The sequence below is a fragment of the Dermacentor silvarum genome, chromosome 8 (genome assembly GCF_013339745.2).
Source record: "Dermacentor silvarum isolate Dsil-2018 chromosome 8, BIME_Dsil_1.4, whole genome shotgun sequence".
Taxonomy (NCBI): domain Eukaryota; kingdom Metazoa; phylum Arthropoda; class Arachnida; order Ixodida; family Ixodidae; genus Dermacentor; species Dermacentor silvarum.
This window is the reverse complement of record NC_051161.1, coordinates 35,905,373-35,933,094: the sequence shown is the minus strand read 5'-3', so window position 1 is coordinate 35,933,094 and position 27,722 is coordinate 35,905,373. Positions and strand designations below refer to the sequence as shown.

The 27,722-nt window shown below is 47.9% G+C and overlaps 2 protein-coding genes across 2 annotated transcripts in view; one reads left to right on the top strand and one right to left on the bottom strand.

Annotated features, from left to right (window-relative positions):
* The window catches only part of LOC119461015 (runt-related transcription factor 3), a 35,660-nt gene extending 20,023 nt beyond the window's left edge, over nt 1-15,637 (top strand). The window contains exons 2-5 of the mRNA XM_037722185.2: nt 6,135-6,239; nt 9,777-9,932; nt 13,122-13,364; nt 13,944-15,637. Coding sequence (XP_037578113.1) covers nt 6,135-6,239; nt 9,777-9,932; nt 13,122-13,364; nt 13,944-14,743 — 1,304 coding nt within the window. The 3' untranslated portion in view covers nt 14,744-15,637. The remainder of the gene's footprint in view (nt 1-6,134; nt 6,240-9,776; nt 9,933-13,121; nt 13,365-13,943) is intronic.
* The window catches only part of LOC119461016 (transcription initiation protein SPT3 homolog), a 575,536-nt gene extending 557,526 nt beyond the window's left edge, over nt 1-18,010 (bottom strand). The window contains exon 1 of the mRNA XM_049672093.1: nt 17,674-18,010. Coding sequence (XP_049528050.1) covers nt 17,674-17,961 — 288 coding nt within the window. The 5' untranslated portion in view covers nt 17,962-18,010. The remainder of the gene's footprint in view (nt 1-17,673) is intronic.
* Between the last annotated feature and the right edge of the window lie 9,712 nt (nt 18,011-27,722).

Genomic DNA, 27,722 nt, shown 5'->3' with positions numbered 1-27,722 from the left:
ATAAGCAACGATGTAGTGAAACAGCTTAGAAGCAAGGCCTTCCCGGCTAGACGGTAAAAGCGTTCGAGGGGCGAAAACATCAAATAAAGGGCATGTTCCTTTAGCCATGTCCGCGAGTGCTTATGTTCATCTTCCTACTTAGCACCCCACATTAGGAATATTCGAGAGAAAAAAAAAACTATAAAAGAGGTAGCGGGAGTGACGCCCGGCGTCCGGCACGCAGGGCTCAAAAGTGAGAAAACAAAAAACTTGAATGTCGACAGGCAGTTCACTGCTGCTACTGCTGCGGCTCTCTAATGCGGGGAGGCCAGAGTGGTGCGCAGGGGTTGGTGCATGAAACGAGATGAAAAATGGCTCGGAACCCGGTAAGTGCTCTGTGGCAGGGGTAGCGAGCGTACGCGGGGCGGTAACCTTGGAAAGTGGTGCGCGTAACACTGCTATGGAGTTAGCTCGGTGGAGCGGGAAAAATTTTCCTCCTCATAGGAAACGTGAATACGTAACATTACGCACGGCCGTGCACTGCGCAACGCCATCAGCGCTTGCACTAGACCGATGTTTCCAACGCTGCAGAAGAGGTAGCTTTAAAAAAAAAGAGAGAAAAAAAAAAGCACGCGGTGCTTCTCTTTTTTCGAGCGCGTACAGATGAAACTGTCTCAGATGCACGGAAGATGAAGCGGGAGATACTAGACATTTAATGACAAACTGAGAGGCGACTGGCCGGTGGAAAAGTGAAACGGACCTTTGGTTAGGTTATTCCCTGTTACCATGTCCCTGAGCAGCAGGCGCGTAGCCAGGGGGGGGGCTGATGGGGCTTCAGCCCCCCCCGAAATTTTTTCGTGCGGGCATGCACCACCGACCAAAACTACCACCGACGCCGGCAATCATTCTGGATTTTGTCTACAATGTCTTTTTCACGCTCGAAAAGACATTTCGGCGCGAACATTGCGAACTGGGGCTGGATTTCGTGACAATGCCCTTGCACCTGGAGTCACGTAACGCAAGGAGCCCCATCCGAGCACAAACTTTCAACGGCTTTTCGATAGCGAGCGGGCGCGTTGCGGCATCTCGCAGCGGCCGCGGAATATATGCAGCGCATGGATTTCAATTACGAAACTTTATGGGTATAAAGTTCTCATAAACTTTTGACGCGAAAGGTGCGCTGACATTTACAAAGGCATGCTTTAAAAGATTTTCAATTCTAGAACTTTATGGGGTTAATGTTCTTATAAACTTGGGCCAACATGCGCGCACTGGAACGCTCGTGCCCAAGCCGTTCCATAAATGGAAGCGCGCGCTCGCAATCTCCCACACACACGAAAATACTACATATCACCGTGACTGTCAGCTAGCAGCTGATAATTTTCTGCAAACATTTTCAGGAAGCGTGCCCAATGTGATTGATCAGCTGGACCAGAGCAGGCAAAGTAAAATATGAGAAAACAGAAGAAAGTAAACGGCCTATTATTGAGATTTGTTTTTTTTTTTTTTTTGCGGGCGACAAGGTCTGGCTCTCCGTGGCCACAGGGACAGGGGCCCTATGGATTTAAGCAGTGCCCCTGCTGAAAATACAGGCATTTTCAGAGTGCTTCTTTGCATGCGAGCTGATTGTGGAGATACATATCTGAAGAACCATTTGGAAAGTTGACCCAGTAATGCCTTGTATTTAAGCACAGACGCACAAAAGCAAATTATAGAAATTTGTGGTGACATTATCAAAGAAAGCCTAGATTCAAAAGCAGGCTGCTTCTCCATACTTCCTGACGAAATGCGGCATCGCTGGAATCGAACAGCCTACTAGGTTCTGCAAGGTACCTAAACAAGTATGCCATCAACATCAAGGGAGTGTTTTAGGTTTTAGCACCGGAATAGATGCCCATATCTCATTGCGACAGCAGGTTCTATGTAAATGTGTAAATACTGCTGCAGCTTCTAGTCACCCTTCCAGTGACCACTGCCAGCGCAGAGAGAATATTTTTTTAACAAGAGTTTACTAAAAAACTACTTGCGCTCTACAATGTCTGTGGAACGCATGGTTAGGCTGGCGCTTCTATACAGCCACAGAGACGTCGGCATCAACGTGTCCGAAGTCATTGACCACTTCGCTCAACTTTCCCGTCGAGAGAAGTTTGTCCTTTAGATAGCGAAGCAGCAAAAGTCAATGCAAGTAAAAAGCACTGTTGCTTCAGGTCCATAAGTTCTTAATTATGAAAACGTATGACCGTTCATTCGCTTTTAAAACCGCAGAAATTTTCGTCGTTTATTCTAGCAGTTAGCATCATGATAACAATTATCACGCGAATACAAAAATTACGAGAATACCGATAACTATTTTGACCGACCTTGTTCATTGAAAGCCCGGCCTATGGCACGTGGCGTTCGCCAAAAACACACTCGGATATTGGGTAGTTCAACTTACCGCATCATCTGTGGCCTTCGTTTGTCCTTTTCTTTCATTTTCAGCTACCTGCTTTTATTTCTTTTTTGATACGAAGGAATACCCTCCTTTAATTTTGGGTGCAGAATTATTGTTGGCGTTGTGCAGGCAGTTAAATTACACATTTTCGTACTGATCTATGCATTATTCCTCTATTATTCTACCCACATGGCGCTGTCGCGACCGCTGCATGGCCCAAGTACGTATCACGATTTCTGCGATCATAGTTATATTCTTGCCTAGATCATCTGTCTTTCTGTGCGCAAAGTTTACTATCTGTGACTGAGCAACATGTTTATTTGTCTTCTTTGACGCATTATATGCAGTGACGTTTGCTTAAATACGTAGATTTATTGGAGACTCATACGTATTTTTAAATATCTTATTGCGAGGTTTTGTGTATACAAGCAGCGAACTTTGTTTCCAGCGACTCTTTTTTTTTTGCCCTTTAGCGAGTTGTATCTTCGCATTTGTATATTCCATTCTATCTTCGCAATTTCTAATATATAATTTGCAGAACTCCCACATTTTATTTGTACTCACTGCTGCGAGTATTATCTCGGTGTAATTACAATACACGACGAGTTACAGCTGCTCCTGTGCAATCGATTGCAACGAGGGATAGTTTCATTGAGGTTTCTTCCTGGCCGTTGCATATGTAGAAAAATCTAAACAAGGTTATTGAATGACAAAGATTCATCAAAATATTTGTCCTCAACTTATTCATTTCATCGCCTTTACGTTTTTAATATAAGCTGCATGCACTGCTTTGCTGGTTTCGAACTGATATTGACCCTTTTCGCGGCGATCCCGTGGGCGCTGCCATATTTGATCACGTGGTGACGCGTCCATTGCTTGCCTCAACTGCCTCCGCTGCCTCCTTGTTTACAATGGAAGTGTATGACGCCGGCGCGGCTTAGAAAACCTCTGTTTTCGGAGATATCAAAGACGGTGACTAGATGGACGACACGAAGGTTTGATCACAGCTTCAGAGAACATGCAAAAGCGCTTTCGGAGCTGATTAAGCTATGTCCAAATAGCATAAGCAGCGTATATGGTGCTTGTTCTAAAAGCTGGGTTAAATATGTATTCCAAGCTGTCCGATTATGAATTCAGTCAGGATTAGTATGTTTTGCTCTTTGTTCTTTATTCGGCAAATATTTTGAAGCAGTGGCTTGTCAGTTTCTGACTCAGCGAAGTTCCTCGGTGTGGCCACTATCTGATTCAAATAGCATAAGCAGCGTATATGGTGCTTGTTCTAAAAGCTGGGTTAAATATGTATTCCAAGCTGTCCGATTATGAATTCAGTCAGGATTAGTATGTTTTGCTCTTTGTTCTTTATTCGGCAAATATTTTGAAGCAGTGGCTTGTCAGTTTCTGACTCAGCGAAGTTCCTCGGTGTGGCCACTATCTGATTATTTTCTGCCTAATCACTCGCGGGTGTGCTCAGTTCCGAATCCGATAGATTTGTTCTTGCTGCGCACAAGGCTCGAAACGTAGCTGTTTTGTACGTTGTAATACCTTGTAGCAAATATATATTACAGCTAGTAACTTGCTTACTCTTGTGGACCATCACGAAACATTCAGCTTCGACCATTGGTGCGCCATAGGTGTAGTCCGTCATTTATTGTGTGTATACAGTGCGCATATAATCAAGTGTGAGTCCATTCACTCATTCTTGATACGTCGGCGATAGAGTGGGCGTAAGTTTTCCTGTCATTTGGACAGATGTGTATTGATAACGTGCGCGAAACTTATTATGACAGGAAGCGGCGCTACTCCCTTTGTGATTGTTTAACGAGTGGTACTCATTCTTGCCGACGTTCTGGGGATGAAGCCCTTTCTTTGAAGGTTAGCGATACAAGGCTGGAGGATGAGCAAATTTCTGCATCCTCGAGGAAAGCCGTACATCACGAAGTGCCGGTAACACGTTCGGACAGTTGCAGCAGCGGTCCGCGAACTTCGCCACACAGATTCATTCTATTCCTTAACATGCCAGTGACTATTTTTGCAGCCAACTACTGCACACGTCTTCAATCCACATTATTCAATCTAGCATGATTGGAGCACAGTGTGTTAGCGAAAACTCAGTTGCATTTCCGACAGCTGATCGCACAGAAGCAAGGTAGAAGCGGTAATGATTTCGTATTCGTGCGCGGTCGCTGAGGAGAGGTATTGCGCACCGCCGTGAGCGCCATCTCGTTTCTCTAAAACAAACTGCTCCGCGAAAAGGGTCAATAGTTCTAAAGTTCATGTGATGTTTATATTACTTATTAATTAGACAAAAAAAAACGCGGAAGCATTGATATCAGTTATTTCTGCCACAATTTTTGGGGCATACGAATTTCTTCTTTTATGACAACATACATATTTTAATGGACAGTGCATAGCGCTCAATAATTCGTTTGCAGCATCTAATATACAATGGAATTGGCAATGAAGTTATTATTCATGCATTTGATCCCTCGACAAATTCTATAAGGAGGAGGCCGCGCTGCAACCTGAGCCCCCCCCGAACAAAATTTCTGGCTACGCCACTGCTGAGCAGGAACACCTATATCAGGGATGTCAGTTCTGGCGGGAATCGCGTGGACCTAAAATTTAAAATAAATATTCACGGTATGATTATGAGGCACACCGTAGCAGAGGACATGGGTTTAATTTAGACTACATAAAGTTTCTTAACGTGCAACTAAATAGAAGTGCTCGAACGTTTTAATGACAACGCCTTTCTTAGCGATCGAGTTACCCCACCTTTCTGTATTGGGTATCTGGATTTCTAGCCTTCTTCGCGGGCCGATCTCGAAGATCGATAGCAAATTCTAAAAATGTGGACAAATCCATATGATATAGTGAAGTCCATAAAATCAATGGCAGTTTAGCGGCAAATGCGAGAGAAATGCGTTAGCATTACGTGGAAACTTTTGAGGTCCCAGGTCCATGATGTAAACCACGTTATGCACTATATAGCACAAATATAGGCATCATATCACATGTTCCAGTCAACCAAAACAAATGCGAAGCAAAAAATTAACAGTAATATAACAATCAGCAGGCTTCAGCGATTCCTCCGGCCTTGAATTCAACAGTAGGAGGCTCTCACAGTTAACATCGCCATCTTCTCTAGAACAACTTAACCGCGATGCGCACAACACTGTCCGCTGTACAGCATCGCCTACTGTGGCCTCCGAAGTATATACACGAACAGGCACCGACACTCTCAAGAGTTTGCGTGGCGCACAAGACTATGCAAAAAAATGCCAAGCTCCAAAGGTGTGCGAAGGCGCAGTGGTTATCGCCTTACTGCGTATACTTAAGCAGAACCTGAAGTTGTTCGATGCGAACTTAGCGAGATTATAGCGTCGTGTAAACTAGGCCCCAAAAGTTTGCGGAATATGTGATTCGGGGGAAAAAAATTAACTCCCGCGAAGTCGGGGCACATAGCTCCGATTACAAAATTTCACACTGAAGTAGCTTTTTGCGACCCACATATAGCCGATCCAGTAAATTAGAAGCTCCATATGCATTAACAGAGCGGAAAAATTACATTTGTTGTGGAACCTCGTTTTCCGTAAACATTTTTGCCCCACTGCACGTGCCTTGGTGTTTGTTTTTTCGACGATTACTTCGAACGTCCGCTTGCTTAATGAGTCGTGCGGCGCATAGTGACCACCTATTTTGTTCTCATTCTCTGGCGCAGGCAAGAGTTTCACCCTGACCATCACCCTAAGCACCAATCCCCCCCAGGTGGCCACGTATGCCAAGGCCATCAAGGTTACCGTCGACGGACCCCGGGAACCAAGACGTGAGTGAACAAAAACGAGAATCGCATTGAAAAATGCGCTACCATATTTCCAGCGGGTTGTCAAAGTGGCAGCTGCACTGCCGGCTTGAAACTGCAATCGAGCAGCTTTGGTGATTACTAGCTCGGTGAGACATATAAGGTGCTACGGAACACCGAGTGCAAAGAGAAACAAGAAAAATGGTTGATGTGCGCCCCCCCCCCCCCTTTCCCCGCCTCCTCCCACCAAAAATCAAAGAAGAAAGAAAAATTACTGGCTACGCCACTGCTTCCAGCTGACGCTATTGATGTGGCTGTCTTGCTGAATAGCTCAGATGCTGCACAGCACTACCATCTTTACAACCCTTGTGTCCTGGCTACTGGGCTTGTTTTCTATGGAATCACTCAGCGATAAAACAAATTGCACCTAAATATCCTCACTGAAACGAAAATAAGTAACCAAGAGCACAATTCCTTCAATAAAACAAAACCTTTCTATGCCTACATTCCTAGGGTTTGGGATTTGGCGCATGTGCTTGGTCACTCTATCGCCGAATAAAGTGTAGTTTACTCTTGCACTATGTCCACGACCGGCATGCTGTAATCGGCGCGCCGACCCTATATACAGTTTCATTACAATATACATTGGATAAAGTGTCAGTATAACGCACGGTCACGTGGGTCACCTGGCGGTGGTGGGTGGGGGTGTCTCCGCAACTTGGCTTTCTCACTGGCAGACAGGAAAACGCTATGGTGCAAGAACGCTGCGCAGAATATGAACACTTACGTGGCATTTATTTAACCGCTTCATGAAAGCTTCATTCCGCAGATTCCAACATGGTGGGTTGGATCTGGGTAATGTTTTTTTCCCTTCTTCGACTGGGGGGCAGTGTACAAAAGCCTCTTGAATCAATTGAAAGGGCACGCGGCTGCATAACTCAAGAGTGCGCAAACTGCATCTGAATATAAACGAAAAATATCTAGTGAAAGGACAAATTGCGTAAAGGAAAAAGCGTGCACGAGACACTTGCATGGGTCCTCGAAAGTGAACCTCTCGACAGTTGTTCCTCATAGCCTTATCGCGGTCTACACACATATAGGCGAGCCGCGAAGCGCGAGCGACTGGCATTCATGTTCGATTGATAGCGAAAAGCACCTGCTGCTGACGCACGGATAAAAAGAAAGTCAGCGGCGGCGTCTGTTTGCGCCAGGAGGGAAGATAATAATGCGTGAGAATCGTGGTTTGCGGCTTTTCAGTGGATCGAGTGGTGCCACGATTTTGTATTTGCTCCAACATCGAGGAGAAAAGCAGGAGCATAAGTCAGATTTAACACTCAATGGTGTTCTTTGAGTTTTTCATCATAAATAAGATGTTTATGTTTTATCTTCCCCCGCTTAAATTAACGCAAATGAGAATGTGGGACTTTTTTTTTAGGAACGCTCTTTAGGAAGCTCAATTCCCCTTAATTACCACGTGATGCTGTACGCGAGTATAGCTCGTGGTATTTTCTCAGAACGCTAAACTAGACCATTTTTGAATGCCACGTCGAGAAGTCTATTTGACCCCCGATCGGACGCCCGTTTCACTTTTCCTATTCATGGACTCTGCGCCAATGCAAGGCCAGCCCGTGAAATCCAAGACAAACTTTCGCCTACCCCCTTTGAAGACTTGTCAGGTTGCCCACAGAATAGACGTGTCCTCCGGTATATTACAGGGACCTACCGCTGTGCCACATCTTCGCGGGCACTCAGAGGCGCACCTAGAGATAAGGATAAGACAAAGGGGAAAAAAAAGACAAAAAAAAAGCTTCTTTGTTTATCGGCCGCGTAGCTCAGATCTCAAGCCGCAGACCGGTACACCGCAAGAACAAACAGGCACCGTGGCTTTCGTCGTCACCTCCGATCCGGCACGGAAACTGGGCTATCTCCAATGCCACGCGCCCGATCTCTCTCTTTCTCTCTGCCCCCCCACCCCCGCCCCCCAAAAGCACAAGCGTATACGTCTTGGCTCGAACCTAACAGATCCCCAACCGCGGAGGAGCTTGGTCGGCTTCGCTATCTGCGTTGCTTTTGAATACACGAGCTTCGCTGGACACTTAGCGTCAAGGACTGTGCTCGCAAGCAGGGGCGGTGTGTTTGCGTGTTGCCAAGAGTTATACTGTGTCGGTTGGCGCCACTGCGTAAGTCAAAGACTTGGAGAACACGCGTGGCGTGGCATCCTGCCCTCCACACGATGGGGGACGCGGCGGATCCGTGGGACACCTGTGGACATAACCTTCGGCTGGGTCTCTCCGGAGAATGATAGCACGTGTGCTCGGAGGCCGTCGTGAAAGGAAAAAAGAAATTGTTTCTCAATCAGGGCCTTGTTTATCAACAACGCATCTCTGTTGCCATGGGTGCGCTGTTGCTGGCCTGTAAATAATAGGAGTGTCACATGGCGCATTTTCGATGGCTATCGAGCCCGATCGGGATCACATTTCTCGACAGCGACTGGCTTCCTTCCGCAGCTTGCGCAATGAATCTAATCGTGATCTGGAAATTCGATCCCGATCGAGCTCGATCGCGATCTAAAATGAAACCTGTGACACCCGTATTAGAGGAATACGTTATTAAATCGACAGGTATTTAGGATACTTAACCGAAATTCTACGGCGTGTTTCGCAGGTTCCATCATTATAGCACGGTCAATTGACTGCTGGTGCAGTTCGTTATGAACATTGCGCTGAATGAAAGAAATTGCTGGAAAACAACTCTCTTCTTTTAGTGCAATTTTTCCGCATAGCGCAATGTTCACAATAGTATCATCATGCCCATCGACATTATATGATACCTTGGCAGAGCTAATTGCGAGAGAAGAAAACGTACATTTATTGCTAAACATGATTCGACTCCATGTCTACGACGTAAGAGCCATCTTGCCACCTGTCATAATTAGTTAAACAGGCACAATATGCCAGTTTTTAATGTTGTCTCTCATGCTGAAAAAAACCAGGTTTATGTAATAAAAATCTGGCGCCTGTAATAATACAGTTATTTATCGTGAATACAGAGATTGCTCTGCCGAGAGCCGGTTGCTCCATACGTCGTTTAGCGCTGCTCGAGCGGGAAGGCAGACGAAATAAACATATAAAGCTGTAATAAAAAATAAAAAATAAATACACAAATTGTACCTTACACACACTCTGACAACCTATATTGTTTGCTCTGTGTAGTACATTATAGTTTTTGCGCTCATTACAGATGATATAAATGCGCTACTTGCATTACGAATGTCATGTACACAGGCACAGTACGAATCCACGTACTCCATGTAAAATGCGAGCACTGCGAGCGTTATTCACAACACGAACGTGGTATGCGCCGCGTACATTCCGTCCACGCATAGCCCAAGCGCAAGCTATCATTCAGACATAATCAGTACCTGCGAACAAGAGTCCATCTATCCATAGGAAGTTCTTAGGAGCGAATGATGTCTACAGTCACTGACCGTCGTTTTATATGTACAAATTAAGCAACGTGTGTGCTTTAAGGTGATGTGCCCCTTCTATCGCCCCTGCTCAGGCCAACAGCAGCAGTTCCGCGCATTCGCCACCGCGTTTGGCCAGCGGCCCCCGTTCCTGGACCCGCTGCGGGAGTGGGACCACCTGCGTCGCAAGACGGCGGAGCAGTGGGCGCTGGACATACCCCGGAGGATACCAGGCGCCGGATCACACCACGGTCAGTGTTTATATATCGGCGACGTGAACGCGACAGTGAAGGATCGCGTTTCATGAACAAGATGCTCAGAGAGGGTAAGCTCAGGCATCCAGGGGACTATATACCCGTTGGATAACGGGCAGGAAATGCGAAAACTCAGTGTTGCAGTGCCTGCGTCACATACAGCGGGGTGCTAGACATTAAGTTACTTTTTTTTTGCTCATTTCTTCTACTACATATGTCTTGTGACAAAACTCCCGAATAATAACAGTAACAATAGTCGCCGGTCCCCATCTGCAATAAGACAGCATTTGAAATGAATTCATATATTTTAGAATAGAGCATATCGAAGGCTTTCAGTCAGCAGACAAAGGTGAGCGAGCTGCACCGATGCAATGACAGAAACTGTGCTGAACAACACGTGAAAAAAAAAAACGATAAAAGCAACGAACGAACTACAGGACACCGTCAGCGTGAGCAAATAAGAAGGAACGAGAAATTCAATTTGGATGATAATTAGGGTCGCTGTGAGGAGGATACCATGCTGCTGCCGCATCTGCATAGATTGTTAAAAAGAGGTCTTCCGACAGGTTCCAACACCCTGCTGCAACAATAAAAAATGGGGCAGCAAAAAAAAAAAAGAAAAAAAGAAGAGGCAGAAATCGATGATGAATAAAGACCCGTTCTGCGCTGAGTGCGATCATGCATAACAATCAGCCAGATTGGCTAAGCGGGAGGCCTCCGATCCAAGTTTCTCAAACCTCGCGTGTTTGCCAAGGTGACGCGCAAAGCCCAGCACATTATAGCCGCGAACAAAAGGTCGGCGAACGATACCTGCCGGGTCTTCAAAAGTCGGGACAAGCCGAATCTCGAGCACATTGTAACGGCCGTATACGGTAAAACGAGATGCCCGCACTACAAAGCTTAGCGCGCTACCTTGCGACACTACGGACAAAATACTCACGGCTCAAAGTTGCAACTGCAATGCAAGGTGCAGGGTTACGTTTTTTCACGTGGTATTCACGGCAAAAAAGGGTTATAGCCTGCGAGAGCATCAAGCGGCACAGCGCCGCAGAAGTGCACGACGTCAAATGTTATTTTGTAAACGTTCTCACAAATGGAGTCGGATTTAGCCCAAAGCCACGCGCACGCCATGTATACTTAGTCGCTCTAAAAACGACCCCCTTATGGGGCGCATACAACAGCGCGCATCAAGCGCCTTATAGGAAGCGGCGCACCAGGTATGTATACGCGGCTCTACACAATCCAGCCGTGTATAGCACGTTCGCCACTAACTTCCGCGACTCCCTAACGGGGATAACCTGTGGCAATCCGTTTGCCTTTACGATCCATTCGTCAAGACCGCCACATTCCCCCCGCGTTATATACCTTTAAGACCCAAGCGTAAACAAGTCTCGCGTCTCAAGACATACGGGCGCACTCCGCACGAGGTCCAGTCTCCGAGACACGAAGGGGGGGGCCCGGAGTCAGAGCCGATTGTTCCTCTGCGCCCCGAGCGAAGAGATGTCGGTGTAATAACCTTATCCTTGCGGAGCAGGCAGTGCGGACATCGCGCCAGCCGCTGCAGCCGCTTGCACGGTCGTCTCCGCCGCTGATTCCTCGGGGAGGGGGGGAAAGCTTCGGGTCAACAATGTTTCCTCGGGTCTTCGGTAGCAATCCGCACGGCAAACACGGTAGATGCGCCCCCTTGACGCTTTAGTCAATACGTGGGAGGACGGACCTCTGCTTTGGCTCCTGTTGGCTTCTTCGTGTGCTCTGTCGCGGGTCAGAAAGTGGCTCCCCGTATTGGTCTCTATTACGGTCGCAAAAATGAACCGTTTCTGCCGATGGTCATGTACCGTTGAAATACAAAATTCCGAAAAATAAAAGATGATGAACGACAAGTATCGACGATGAGATCGTTACTTCTCTTTTCTCTCCGTCTCGGGAACACGGCGAAGAAGAAATGAGACTCGCGTCGCAGTCGGGCATTCTGTACGCAAGGCCACGGCGCCTTCGATACGTTCGAAGGAAATCCGAAGTATGTTAGCTTGACGGTTTAACGATACACGTCTCGTTACAGCAGAAAAAAAACAACAACAAAAAAGCAGTGACGATTCAGCGGCAAATGCGAGAGAAATGCGTTAGCATTACGTCGCACTTTGAGCTCCCAGATCTATAATTGAAACCGCGTTCACCACATTGCAAAGTGTTGATCAGGAGCTCACTCGACAACACAGGTCCTGACTCTTTGAGGAATTTTTGCGAGAATGTAATCGTTCATTCATAATGCTTCATAAGGAGTTCGCTAGGTAAATGTGACAGTAAGGCCGTTTCACGAGATGGTGACCGCTCCCTTTGTTTGTAGAAGGAATTCTTATAGACTTTTGATGATATTCTTTCGCTTTATTCAGACTACGTTCAAGGATACTCTTGAATGATGCGAGCGCTCACGTTTCACACCACGGTTGGCCCTAAGTAGCAACACACGTACTATAGCGCACTCATATTATACTGTATAGTTTGTATGACACTGCTACCTAACTATGGCTTTTCTCAGGCAGATGACGTTTTTAAAGAAACAGAATGGCACGTGTATGTAACTTACAACAAACTTGTCGTAGAATAAGGTGTTGACGCAAAGAAATAGACTTTAGTAGTATTAATGTTGACAAGACTGAAGAAAGATTAGACTGATCTATAGAAAGTAGTAAATCTCTACAGGGCTGGGAAAGTCCTCAGCACCACGCTCGACAAGATAGACAGCCGTCCCCTTACGGAAGCCAGAATTCTTGGTCCAGTGGTCCCAGCCGACGTCAGAACGAACTGCTTTAAAAGCGCTAGTACGCTTTTTAAAAGAAACAGGACTTAGTGAAAAACTATAGAATGTGCGGACTGATGCGTTTCTTTTTCTTTTCTTTTTAATCTTCTCGTGTTTTCAAATCTTTTCTGCCCTTACCCCATCTCCCTGTGCAGAGTAGCCAACCGGACACTTAACCTGGTTAACGTCTCTGCCTTTCACCTCTTATTTTCCTTCATTCCTTCCTACAGGGCTGCAGCAAATCAAATCAAGCATCAGTTTACTAGCAAATTATTTCATCCTTTACTGTTTCCTGTAGTTTTTTTACACCCAAGTATATACGCGGTTGGTATCACTAACTGCCCACGTGACTTACATCTCCCTCCTTCTTTTTCTTCTTGATTTCGCAGAACTGGCACAGGCAGCGCTGCAGCAACTGAGCGCCGCCGACGCTCACTGGGGAGCGGCTTACCCTCACTACAACCCGTACCTCGCTCCGGCCACGGGCACCGGTGGCTTCAGCACGGCGCCCGTGCCGGTCAGCTACTCGCTCGATGCCAGCGCGGCAGTGGCCACTTCGCTCGCGGCCAACGTCTCCTCCCTGGCTGCCGTTGCAGCATCCGACAACGTTACGGGGCTATCTCTGCACAACAGTAAGTGCATGCCATGCACCTTCGTTTTCAGTCGAGCGTCGTTTCAGTCGAGCGTGAGCCTGAAACAAGTGCTGCCCATGGGGGGTTTTACCGAGTAGCAAAGAGACGTCACCATGCACAGAACGAAAGAAAGGGACAGAAAGGAAAGGAAGGAAAAAAACTGGGTTCCCTATAGAATTGTCCAAAGAGTTCTATATATGATTACAATTATTTCTTTTTTGTGCATCCTGAAACCACCCTATTGTTATGCACGTCATTTCAGATATTCATACAAATATATTTTGATTTGTATAATTTCAGTCCCTTTTCACTTATAGGTTCGTACTTACTCGCATAAATGCTCTCGCTGCCTTAATTCTGCGTGGGGTGACTAAGTTAAATCAATAACGGGCCGTCAAACCCGGCCAGCAACATGTTATCTTTTTTTCCGCAAATTGGAAAAGCACGACGATGATCCTTTGTCTCTGGTAAATAGCCTACGCACTCACAAATACGCTACTGCACAACGTCAAAAATCCTATATTCTTCCGCATCTCGTATTCTCAACAGAGCGTTCCCCCCGCTTTCTTCCGTTCACAGCGCTTCTCGACAGCAGCCACTCTCCGGCGAGCCTCGCCTCCTGTCCCGTGGATTCGATCGGCAGCCACGCGGGCACCGCGGCCGTGCCGTCCACGCTCCTGGGCACAGCCTCGACGCCTTCCTCCGACTCGCCGCTCTCCAGCACGCGGTCGCTGACGCTCGACGTCAACGCCCTGTCTGGAGGCAACGCGCTGCAGAGCCAGCACTCCGACTCGCTCCTCACGCCCCCTCGCGTCAACAAGTCGCCGCCGTCCCTGCTGCTGGGTAGCAGCAACGGCAACGGAGGAGGCGGCAGCTCGAGCTCGTCGCCTTCGTCTTCGAGCCTCGACTTCCTGCCCAATCCGGCCAACTACGGCGGCTTCCTGCCCACGCACTCTTACTACGGTAGCAACGGCGCGTCGACGGGGACGTCGACGACCACGACGCAGCCGCACACCACTACGGGCGTCTACCTGAGCCCGCCGGTAATGCCGCCGTCGCTGCTGTACCCGCAGCTGTACGGATCCATGTCCCACCCGTCCTTCCAGTTCCTGGGCAACGACCTGAAGTGTGTCATGGACGCGGCGGGGTTCGGTACGACGACGCAACAGACGCAACAGCAGCGGCCGGACAACACGCTCGTTCACGCGGACACGACGAGCATCAGGACGCAGCTTCACCAGCAACAGGCACTGGTGCCACAACAGCCGCAACACACAGCGGACGATGTCGTCGTGCCACAGACTCCGTCGCTCGCGGGATCCGTGCTGGATTCGTTACGGACACCAGGAGACCACCACAGTGTTTGGAGGCCGTACTGAACACACCCTAGCCGTACTGATGTCCGTGTGTGCGTGAGAGCACGTATCGAACGTTATTTATTTTGGAACTGTGAGTGCTGCGGTAACATAGGCCCGCGTTCAGTGGTGTTGTGGCTAAGATCTCACCAGGCAAAGACTTATTCACCGTCAAAGTCACGATGCGGTCACTAATGGTGCGAGGAACTGAACGAACTCGCACGTTCATAAATGCAGTGAGCCGTTGCAAAGGTCACGGTCTTCGCGCACTGATCACTAGGCAAACGTGATCCAAGTTTCGGCTCTTTTGGGCAAGATCTCCCCACGAACGCTATGCGCCACTGCGAGTATATAAGCTATAAGAAATGAACATGGGACCCTCTGTGACCAAGGAATCGCTGCTTTGTCAGCAAACATACGCGCATAGTGCAGAAGATGGTGAACGAATAGGACGTCGCGTGACGGACTCCTGAACCATCCTTACTAATCAATGCATAACCATGAAATACGGTTATATGTGCTTGGACACCTCGACCGCTTCTGTCGTTCTCCAAAATGTGTGTGCTCCCTTGGCGCCTTGAGCAAGAGAAAATGCATTTTCTCGTAACATCAGTGTAAGATGTCCACGTTTCGACCTGTTGTACTGTAGTCTGCGAAAAACCCAATAGTCGCAGAGCTGGACCTTCGCGTAAAACAAGCCTCTTCTCAGAAGATCCGCCCGAGCCCAAGTTGATCAATCGAAACCGAAACGTTCAACAACGCTGTGTCGCGTCACCCTGAGTCAAACTGTGTTGTACATATTATGTTCGCCTCATTCCAAAGACTTGCGTATCTGTCATGTAGCATCCCACCCTCGGAGGCAATACTGACATGCAATAAAACAGACCACGTCTGTCACTGTTATGTGCTCTCAGCGTATCCTTCTCTTTCTTTCTTTCTTTCTTTCTTTCTTTCTTTCTTTCTTTCTTTCTTTCTTTCTTTCTTTCTTTCTTTCCTTTTTTTACCCCCTGTAACTGTCACTGATAAATACAAACAGCTTCAGCACAGCAAGGCGTGCAGGAGCTTTATGCATGCGAAGGAAAGACGGCCTCCTTTTTCAACAAAGAAAACCTGCAGGGCCATGACTTGTGTAGAAGAATCAGCTGTCAGTCATGCATCCCGTTTTGCCAGCAGATGGATCGTCGATTCACGGGCGCAACATCAGTTCACGCGCTGTACACGGTATGTATCCAACATGTACAGAATAGGGCGCTAAACACAATAGCAGCATTTACATGAATGTGACAGTGGCGCAAAGCATCGTATTTCTAACGAAAAAAAAATTACAAAACACGGCGCAAGGTACAATCATAAAACCTATACGGTGATTGGTCGTCAGACCTGTGACAACCGAACGCCGTAGGATTTATAAGTGTATACTGCACCGTTTCTTTAATCAGTTTTTTTTTTTCCTTGAGCAGCTTGGCTAGCGCTAGCTGGGACATACGCTATAGTACTACTGCGTTGCGTCAAGAAATGCGAAACGCTATATTATAGCATTCATGTAAACGCGGATAATGAAATATACACACAGAAAAAGCCGCAACCACGGGTTAGCAAATGAACTTATTTAGTGCACTGGTCTTTCCTTTAAGTGCGATGACCAAGGCAAGGGACACGAAAAAATTCTGCATTTGGCAGTTGCAGTAATCACATTTCCCTCTCCCATTTCTTTGACAAAGCGTGCCTACCGTCAAGGGGTTCTCAAGCACAACATACCTAATGCTACTGCAGATCATATTGTCACGTAGTAGTGACGCTGAAGAAAAACAGTCGTAAAACTGTATGACGAAACTGATTCTTTATTGGGCGAACCTGTGCCCACAAAAGCAAGGTATACTATCAAAGCACAACGATAGCGGCGAACACAGCCGGCGATCGTCGAAATCTGATCAGCGGCGAAACGCGTCGGCTTTAATACGTGATTCATCGAAGGTTCCAGATTAATCCCTGGTACCGGCGTGTCTTCCAGAAAGTTCTAGACAATTCGTGTCGCTCATACAATCAGATTACATGAGCGTCGGTGACCACAGACGACGGATAGAAGCATCGATAACGTTCGAGAAGCTTCCAATGCAGGTGCGTCCTGCGCTGAGCGATAACGTTAAACATTTGTTAGCCGGTGGAAAACGGCCACCGGTGAAAGATAAACATGTATACGTGTCAATATATAGTACGTCGGGCCCGCTTGCTAGACAGCATTTACCTCTCGGAAAATTTTCACCCGTTAAACTGGCGTCATCAGGCTTTTTGCCCGTTGGCTGCCACAGGCACATCGCTCGGAGCCTATAAGTACGTTAACCGTGCGGATATTTAAGCATTTTTTTTTCACTCATATCTTCTGCGACCACGTAAACTCGCTTCAGAATCGAGTGCTATACGATGCCCCGCGAGCAGCGGAGCACTCGGTATCGCAACAGCCCTGATGTCGTTATATTTCCAAACGCACCAAGCAATATTCACCTGCGATCTAAAAGCTTGCGATTATACTAGGCGCACACGTCTATTACAAGTCGCGTGCCTGGGTCGCGAAAGGGCGAAGCTTGCACGGCACCCGCACTCCAGAAAGTTTCGTTCAGTTGAGTATGTTACCCTGCTCAGCGATTGAAACTATAAATACTTGGACCGCATGGCGGCCGGCACTTTTCTTGCGCCGCCGGTGAACGCTGGGTGATTGCTGGCGAACTAAATGCAGTCACAATGCATCACAAAGGGTCTCGCATTCATCGTACACAACAGTTAATTAGCATGGTGTCCCCAGCGCTCAGCAGTGGCGCAAGAAGCGCCGGCAGCCACAAGCTCCGAGTATCGCGTTTCAATCGCGCGCTGAGCAACCCACGCTTGCGGGTGCATCAAGGCACCAATGTTGAACTGAAGGCACTGTGGCAGGAAATAACCAGCAGAGATCTGCTCACCTGTTTTTGGCTCAGATCAGCGTACCGACGACTTTGACTGCTCAAACAGAAGGCCTTTCCGCACACCAACGCAAATCGTGAGTAGCGCACGCGTGGGCATCTTGTTCCGTGACCCGGCGTTGTGAGAACTAAAACTGTAGCGAGTTCACCAGTCACAGAATGCGTCCCGCAAGTCCGCTGCTTGCGGAACGCGCCGTACTTTGTCCCAGAAAGAGCACAAACGACGTAGACAAACTGAAGCAGCAACATGCAGCAACGGTTACTGCGTGCTGAACGCTGGGATAGCATAAGAACCAACGTAAATTCAAGAGCGGCGACGATGACCAAATGAGGAGTGAGTCTGGCTAGACATAAGGAAAGAAGGGCGCGGTAACGTTATCGGAATGAAGATGACGGAGGTGATAACCACCAGCGTGCGGTCTGTCTCGGTAAAGCATGAACTGCAACTAGCGAACCATCCCCGATGCCTGCTCTGGGGCAAGCCAAGAACAAAGCGGAGCCGTTCTGCTGTTCCGAAGGTAAGACATCAATCGTTCCGTAAAAAAATGATCGATCATTCTTCGGACGAACTGTGCCTACCTGCCGAAGTGCTTAGCCACTGCAGACCAAGCAGGGCTATATCCCCTCAATCCCAAATTATGGTAGAGTGCCGGTAAATGTGTCAGAGTTACATATCCTTGTTACAACGCGCTGAAAAGTGAATTGGAGGAAAGTCAAGGCTGTAGGATGATGATTTGTGCATGGTATAGTTATCACGCATAATTGCAGCGTAATTAATTATAAACTCAGTGCAGAAACATTTACGCACGTCGCATCTCAATTTTTGTAATGCCTTAGCATTAGGAATGTCAAAGTGGGAAAAAAGTGTATGCGTGTGAAGTGTGGGAAGCCGGTCACGTGGCATATATATATATATATATATATAGTGTGGGAAGCCGGTCACGTGGCATATATACAATCATATCATAAAAAGCCAACAAAGAATGACACCAAGGACAACATAGAGGAAATTACTTGTACTTACTAATTGAATGAAAGAAACGGTAAATTAAGGGAAATGAAAATGCATGAAAAAACAACTGTCCGCAGGTGGGGAACGATCCCACGTCTTCGCATTACGCGCGCGATGCTGTTACCATTGAGCTACCGCGGAGCCGTTCTCCCATCCACTATCTGGGGTATTTATGTTTTCCAACTAGAACTAACCCTAGGAGTGTACTAGCTCCAAGGGTTAGTTCATGCGTTCACTATTACAGTGTACGCTGTTCAAACGTATTTATTGTAACAAATTATCTTCCCCTCTTGACTATTGTCATCAGATGTTGACGATGCTGTACGATGCCGACGCGTTATTTGTTTTTCGGGGCGCCTTTGTTGTCGAAACCTATTGCAGCTCCTTGAGACGCACTGTCCGCAGTCGCGTCGACTGCGGACAGTGTTCTTGCCACATATAGTACCGCTAGAGAAGTGCTGGTTAGCGCCTTTATCCCAAACAATTGCCAAATGAAACAACGAAGCCATCTAAATATTCTCACTACAACAAATATACGCCTTCAAGCGCATCATTCCTTTAACGAAGCGAACAGTTTAAGCGTCCGGATATTCGATTCATCGATGGTTTCCGCACAAGAACGTCCGACGATTACGGTACTCCCTAATGCGAAATTTGAGCGCAGCTGTATACGTGTTTTCATTTCGCGATATAATCAGGCAAAGAATTTGAGACCCAGATCACCACCCCGACTGGTAGTGGGGCCAGTGCCATCAGCGCCTCTTCGCAGAGAGAGGGGCAATACGAGAACGCTGGCATGGTGAGCGGCATCGGAGCCAGCTGCGGAAGTACATGACGAACGCGCGAGCAGTGGCACGAGCGTGTTCGCGCGGTTACGCCGAGGGACGCCAACGCTCAACCCAGGAACGGGTGCCCAAGAGCTGTGCTCTAAAACAAGTAGCGTGTACAAATAATTACGTAGTGACTGAAAAGGACACACTCACACACGGCCGCGCTAGCGTTCCAGCGCGGCCAGCGCGGCCGTGACTCAGGATATACTTTGCAAGGACAACACAGCTTGCGTACTCATCACGGCGGGCCTCTATCACTGTGCGTGTCCTGTTCCTCCTTTATGTCCGTGTATTAGTTGCGCTGCATCGAACACTTTTATGATGACCTTACCAATAAGTCCAAATCTCAACATTGATCGACTGATAGCTTCCCATATTCTCAGTATAATAAGTTCGAATGCACAAATTTGTCGCAAGCGGATCGAGTCATCGGTCACAGTCAACATCCCAAACCGACAACTTGAGCTCGCTGCTATAAAGGGCCAACAATTACTCGATATTAGATGGCCCGAGTCGTCAGCGACAGCCTATGTTAGGTGTCAGGTTCTTCGCTGCTGCCTCGAATACAACGATCCACTTCAGCCGCATTTTCGCGCACCTTGATTAGGCGTGTTGGGCTGACAACCTACAATGCACAGGCCGGTTGATCCATCTGACATGGCGCTCAGTTAGTCGAGCCAACTATAGCGTTCCGGTTAACTCGACAAGCAGACTTTCTTGTAGGATTCAGTTCCCACATAGTCGTAGTGCCGTGTTGAATGAGTACAGTCAATGGTTTACATATACATGTATATACATATATATATATATATAGGGTGCTCATTCTTAAGTTTTACGGAATTCTTAAAATCGCCTGTGGCAGGTAGCCTAATTCTTATCGTTGAGTTGGGTTATTCGAAGAGGCGGACATTCGTAGCACGAGAAATTGAAACACATATTCAACTAATTAACAAAAATTGACTAATGAACTTCTTAGTTAATCACTTTACGACACATATTGCAATTTACGAATTGTAGCCGGTGAGTTTGCAAGACGCGTCCACTTGAAAGGAATTTCCAGGATGACACCAGTTTCGAGATATTTCCCAAAGTGTGGGACGAAATACATGGGCGTTCCAGTTACTTTTGTGCTTCGATGTATAAAACAGCATTTTGGTAAAAAAGTGGAACAACAGTGCCTTTTTACGGCGAGGTTGATGGCGCACTTGTCTCCAAACTTCCACCAAACTTCCAATTAATTCCAATTGGATACGCCTGACAAGCTCACCGGCTACAATTCGTAAAGTGCAATGTGTGCCGTAAAGCAATTAACTAAGACGTTAATTAGTACAATTTTGTTAATTAGTCGGTTATGTGTTTCGATTTCTCGGGCTACTAATGTCCGCCTCATCGAATAACCCAGCTCAATGATAAGAATTATGCTACCTGCCACAGGCGATTTCTAAAAATCACGTAAAACTTAAAATGAGCACCCTGTATATATGGAACGACTTGAGTGAGGTCGCTAACTTAACCCAACAGTAGATTTATGGTGCAATAAGCAGTTAACGCTTACACCTGCTGCGGATACCGGTGGGCTTAACTGAAATTATATGGAATGACACGTTAAACGACTGCTTAAACGTATGGCTATCCTGTTCTATGCTTGCTATACGCGTCTCAAACATCCGAACGAATGTATGCTTTCTATGTGCAAGCGACACGTGTGGTAGAAAGCATGCAGATATGTGCTACGAGGGTCGGTAAGACGCGCAAAGACGGGAACAGTTGAGTATCATCGCGATCCCAATTTCCCTACAACCTCCTTCCATTTCCATCTTGCCTTTTGCTTCTTCCCTTACTTGCTCTGCGAGCTTTGCCAGTACGGTCCCACAGTCAACCCCTCTCGTAGCGACCATATATCACGAGAAAAGCTGTTAATCAAACGAAGCACGCCGCCGTTTGGCAGCCGCAGTAATTAAACACGATCCCCCTCCTCCATTTCCATTGTCTTGATTACGCGTCGCTGCACTGACGACGCTCGACACCAATGCGACTGGTACCAACGTTTGCAGCATTTACGCAGAATTACCGTAAACAACCGTAATGCTTCCATAAACGCTCGAGTTTCCTTCGTGCGGTGGCATCGACTAAAGAAACGAAAGCTTGCGTTTAGTGAGAACCAGCGGATGAGCGCAACAGAACGGTTGCGTGGGAAAAGCAGCGATCACTGATCGGCCGTCTGCCGCACTGGCAGCTGTACTCCATCTCACAAGCTGGTTGCAGCACTGCCGAAGGAACGAGGCGAACGCAGGCAATATCCTTGCGCAGCGGTATATATATATATCTCCGGGCATAACTGCCTATTGGCTATACAAGAGAGTTTTATTTTCGCTCGCTGCATGATACGGTACAGCGATACGTGACATGTTAGGACCTTCGCGCATGCACGTCGCATATCGAGAACTACTGTGGCAGTTACCGCCGGTAACCGTAATAGCTACCCTATAACCGTGGCAACATGACAGTGCCCATACAGCGCCGTCCATCCGCTTCGATCCCAATTCGCGCTTGTTACTGACTCTCCGCGCTGTCAGAGGAACAAGCGGCAAAATCCGTCATCGCTAAGTCTCGTCTCAAGCTGCAGGTCAAATCATTAGGTATGTTTTGTAGCAATTATTGAGATCGGCTGTTTGTTTTCGAGATCCTAGGACTAGTGACACGGCACCGAGCCGTAAAACTGGTTTGATTTCTAGTTAGCAGATGGCGCTACAGCATTAGCATTGGTGATGCGTTGACGATGCGGAACGCTATAAAAGCCTAATTGATCACTGCATCATTAATTTACCAGCCCGCTCTAGCATAGTGCGTGACGGTAGCGAGCAAATGCCGAGAAGACGCCGAGCAGACGCTCTGGCGCAGGTGAACATTTGTAAGGGCATTCGCACGTACTACTTGCTAAGGAGGCTGCAAGGCACTGCAGGGAAAGCGTACAGGTAAAGCGAAGCCCTGCTATCGCATGCATGTAAACGCAGCTTATGGTTACGGCGTCAAAACATTTTATTGCGATAGCAATTATATGGACAATCCAAGCAGATTTATGCCACCGTCGTCGCCGTGAGGTTCCATATAGAGTCCAACGGCGATGAAATCGTCGCCGCGCACCGTATGCTGTATGTGCGAGTGAAAGCGCGCGAGGAACGCGCGCTTTCACGGAGAGCGAACGCACGGCGGATAGCAAATGCGACTTCTTCCGTCGCGCGAAAGGCCGTGCGGGGACGGGAGGGAGGGGAGGCGACGTTTAGCTGCGGCACCAAATGCGTATCCAGCGCATTTTTAAAGACGATAGTCTTTTTAAAGACGATAGTCTTTCTTGGGGAACTTAAGCGCTGAAAATTTGGTCTGTCTGTCTGTCTGTCACCCGATTCAGCCACCCGGCCAAAGTTGGACCACTTGCTTACCGCCCACACTACTTAAACTGGTACGGCTGTTCATACTTGTGAACGTTATCGATCACAAAGTAAATATTACGCATATCTGAGGCACAACATCACTAGGTAAGTATTAGGAGGTGTGTTCCTTTAATAGAAAATACATAGATACGTAACTCTAAAGACCCTAGTTTCTTAAGCTGCGCTGAAAATGCCATGCTATGCGCGCCGACGAACGACGTTCCCCGACTGCGCGCCGACGAGCGCCCTCTGCCATGGAGGAAGGAAACCCTCTGCACAAGCTCATGTTTCCCGATGTATTGCCAGATGGCGTCCATGTCTCACGCAGCGCCTCCTCAATTTTATCAATGCCAGCCAGATGCGACCGATTCAACATAAAGGAAGCGCTGTCTGAGGCAGGGCAAAACATAAATGGCCGCTTGATAATGCGATGACCATGGCAACCAAAAGTATACGAGCGCCGGCGTCCAAAAGTAGGACGACAATGTACCAAAGAGTGCACTCCACAGACGTGCTTGTAAATTCACACTGTTAAGCATGCACTAAGGAGAAGAATGGAAACTGTGCGCGTATAGAATTCGAAGCGTTACTAAAGGACAAAACAAACTTTTATGCGCAAGCAAAACAATAAAGAATAGGAAAATAATAACATGCGAACGAAGTGACAGGCCACAGTAACGGTCGTTACCTATCAATCGTCTAATGGTATCGCATAAACGCAGTCGTTTATCCCGACACGCCAGCATGCCAAAAAAAAAGAGGTCCAAATCGCAAACATAACGCTGAGTTTATTCAATTATGCGCGCGGCCATAGCCAGAAGAGGCGTTCGGAAAGGTTAGCCCCCTTAAGCCATGTATCCGATTATGTCATTTACAATATGCGAATTGTCTATCTTGCTATCCTGCATTTCGTGTCTACAATGGCAACGCCCTGGCACGTCATCCGGGGCTTGTTCGCCTGCCTTGCTCACTTAGCTTCGGCGAACTTGCTCGGCTTTGTGCGCTTCCTGACGTTGCCTGCCATGATGGAGTAGACCGCCGCCACGCCCACCGTCCTTGCCGTGGCCACTTCAGCTGGTGCGTCGCCGTTTCTGCCGCGGATCTGAAGCGGTCCCATCGCTGCGCCAGACGCCTCGTGTACGGTGAACTCCAGGATAGGCTCGTTGTCGCTTCTGCCCACAGAGGAAACGGCGCGTTTGTTCCCGCCTGCTGCGCGCAGCCTTTCCAGGTCTATGCTGATCTCGTTCCCCGCATCAAGCAGAACAGTCGACGAGAGTGTGTCGCTTATTCTAGAACGACCAGCTTCAGAAGGCTGCCGAATGAAAGCGCCGCTCTTCTGGTCAGGGGCCACCTTGGCGCCGCCGGAGGACGCCGCGATGTAGTTTCGTACCTCCTCGGCGTCCCGCTTCAGCCTGCTGTAGTTGGTGAACGAGTACGTGAGGACGCAGGCGCGTCCCAGGTTGGAGACGCCCAGCACGGCGATGATCACGTACAGGCCCTCGCGGTTGACCAGCACCACGGGCAGGTTCACATGCGCCCGAAGATCGGGTTCCATGACGCTCACGATTCTGGGGCCGATGCCAGTGGAGGTGAAGTGTGACACGGTGGAAATGCTTCGAACACAATGGCTGTGTCAGGTACCCGAGTCGTCTCGAGTGCAACCTGTGCATCCAGAGCGTGGACGTCACTGCTGAAGTGGCTTCAAGTGTTCGGCGATGCGCGTGCTGCTCGTGCTCTCCACCACGCGACTTCTTCGTCTTCAGTCCCAGCTGGGAATAGCGCGCCTCTTACGTTAGGTTATTGCGTTGCGAACAATGCCGCTTACTGCGGTGTAACTTTTTTTTATTAAGCTCGTTCATCAGTTTCGTCTCGATGGCGCTTTCCGCAGCGAGAGGTGTGAGCGAGACAGACGCGACGCTCACCTCTATAAAGCTTCGCCGTATAGATTCCAACTCGTTGGATCTGCTGCCTTCTTTCCCTTCGCGAGTAGGTAGCGGCGCGGGCTTTTGACCGCCTGGTCGCGTTAACCAGATGGTCTTTAAAATCGCAGCGTCAGGAGCGCCGACGGCGGTACCTCATTGCAGTTGGCCTATAAATATCTCGATCGCTTGCAACCTACAACTTATCAGTTTTTTTTTAAAATGCCAAGCATTTCTTGGCGAACATTTGCTACTTTGACAGTATCTATCTATCTATCTATCTAGCCATCTAAGTCTTTGTGCTCTCATGGTCGTTTCGTTAACGTATGTACCAAAATTGGCATACGACGACAAGAGTATATGACGAACATAAATGATATGTCATGACATGAATATCATGACATTCGTGTCATGTAGGTCACGAAACAGCCGCCTGCGTCTTGGTGCTCTCACGGTCTTTTCGTTAACTTGGTAGGTACCAAAATTGGCATAGTATTACAGGAGTGTATGACGAACATAAGTGATAGGTCATGACATAAATGTCATAACATGCGTGTCATGTAGGTCATGATAATGACCCAACGAAAAAGATTAACACTCAGAAACCACTGAAATGGGTTCTGACGTGGGTACTAAGTGAAGGAAGCACTAAAGGATGCCGGTAGAAGTCATAGTCATGACGATGACTGAGCCAAAATGACATTGACTCAGCGAAAAACGACTAACACTCAAAAAGCACTGAAATGGGTTCTGACGTTGGTACTAAGTGAAGGAAACACTAAAGGATGATGGCAGAAGTCATAGTCGTGAGCATGACTACGGCTTTCGCCTTAAGGTCTTTTAGGTTTAGCTAAAGGGTCCCCTAGCTGAGGACTGATGACATGAATGTTATGACATGCATGTCATGTAGGTCATGAAAGAGCCACCTACATCTTGGTGCTCTCATGGTTGTTTCGTTAACTTGGTAGGCTCCCTGCACACTGCTTCGCATAACATTGATTCCCACAGGGCGTGGGATCTGCCGGCTTTTTTTTTTTCGTGTTTGAGATACGTAGTAATCTCTTTCGTGTTTTCGTGTTTGAGATACTTTGGTAAGAACATCTACGAGTACTCTTTCTTTCCGCGAACTATAAATGACTTAAATCAGCATTTTACTGCGAAGTTGTTAAGGGCTCACCTTTCGATCGCCGCGTCCGGCAATAGAAAAAAAAAAACTCTCTTTGGCCGTATGCTGTATGTGCGAGTGAAAGCGAGCGAGGGCGAGGGACGTGCGCTTTCACGGGGAGCGAACGCACGGCGGAGAGCAAACGCCACTTTCCAGTGGAAGGGGAGTGGTGGGCGAGGAGGGCATCGAGGCACCCTAGAATGTGCATGTGCGTGCCCTCTCTCCCACTGCGGCGCATGCGCGCAGCCTTGCCGGCCTCTGCCGCCGACTTTCTCTGGGCACTCGCGCGCCTGTCGACAACGGCGTTAAGCCGTTCGTCACGTAGCCACCGTTTTGACAGCGGTTATGTGCGGTCACACAAACAACGCGCAAAACTGTTGTTGACGGCAGCGGCGTTTTGCCCGCGTTCGCACCGAACGCGTGCGGCGTTGGTGACATGTTTATGAAGAACGTGCCAACCTTTGCCGTACACCCTATGGCAGTGTACCGTCGCGACCATAAGACCATGGTCCCTGTGGTCACTAAATAAATGAAAACCACCGGATCATATATATTTCTCATTTAATAGTTCAAATGACCAATTACACCATCACATCTTATTAGTCATAACTGGAAATACATAATTCCCACCATACTACAGCTTCGCTGGTCTTCAATCTCCACCCCAGTGGAAGGGCTGACAGTTTTTTTTTTTTTTTTTTTTTTACTGGTTTCCCCTTAGCGAATAATACGTATCCTTCCTACTTGTGTTAACTTTGTGCGCCTTAGTATTCATGTGTATTGCCCATTCACGCGTTATCATGGGTAATAGTTTTGTATTGGCACTCTTAGAAACGTTGTATAACAGTGTTTCATTCTTTGACTTCATTGTCACCTACCTGCTTGGACTTCGTGCCTACAGGTCCTTCATTAAAAAAATTACCCGACTACCTGCTTGTGAGTCGACCAAGCATACTTGAAGATAGAGAGGACAAAAATGTTCGGCTCCACCTCACGCACATTTTCTTGATTTAATTCATGATGGTAATTACCACTTCCGTTGCTAAGTGTTCGGAGACGCTTATACATAAATAACCCGGGTGCTCACAGACCGAAGGCGAGCGTCATAACCACTGCGCTATACAGCCACGCTTGCAGACGCGTGCATTTATGGGAACAATATGGTTGCATTGTACTGACGATTGCAACACAACTTCCTTTAGAAGAGAGAAAGAGAAAACGAGAGCGAGAGAGAGAGAAAGAAATAGATGGAGAGAGAGAAATAGAGAAAGATAGAGAGATAGAAATAGAAAGAAAGCGAGAGAAAGAAAGAGACAAAGACAGAAAGAAAGAGACAAAAAAAGAAAGAGAGAGAGAACAGAGTTACATCCAAGATATGCAATCAATCGGCCAGCTTCGCTATGTCTTGAGCTTTGCGCGGCCTAGTGCAAGCTTTCACCTTTTGTAGCAAGAGCTACACTGGGCGCATTCTCCCCGTTTCCCTTTGGCCGGTGGCCGCACTGCGAGCTGAGCCGTTGCCTAGCAACCGCTGCAGCTGGCAGCGCCACGCCATCTGGCGTCGTCTGTTAGAGTTACCACGGCGCGGCGACGCGCCGCCGCCACCGCAGTTGTGTTGCAAGTTCGCCGCTTGCATCTGGTATGACGTCAGAGGAGGAGCCGGTGAAACCGCGTTGCAACAGAGGAAGAGCCGGC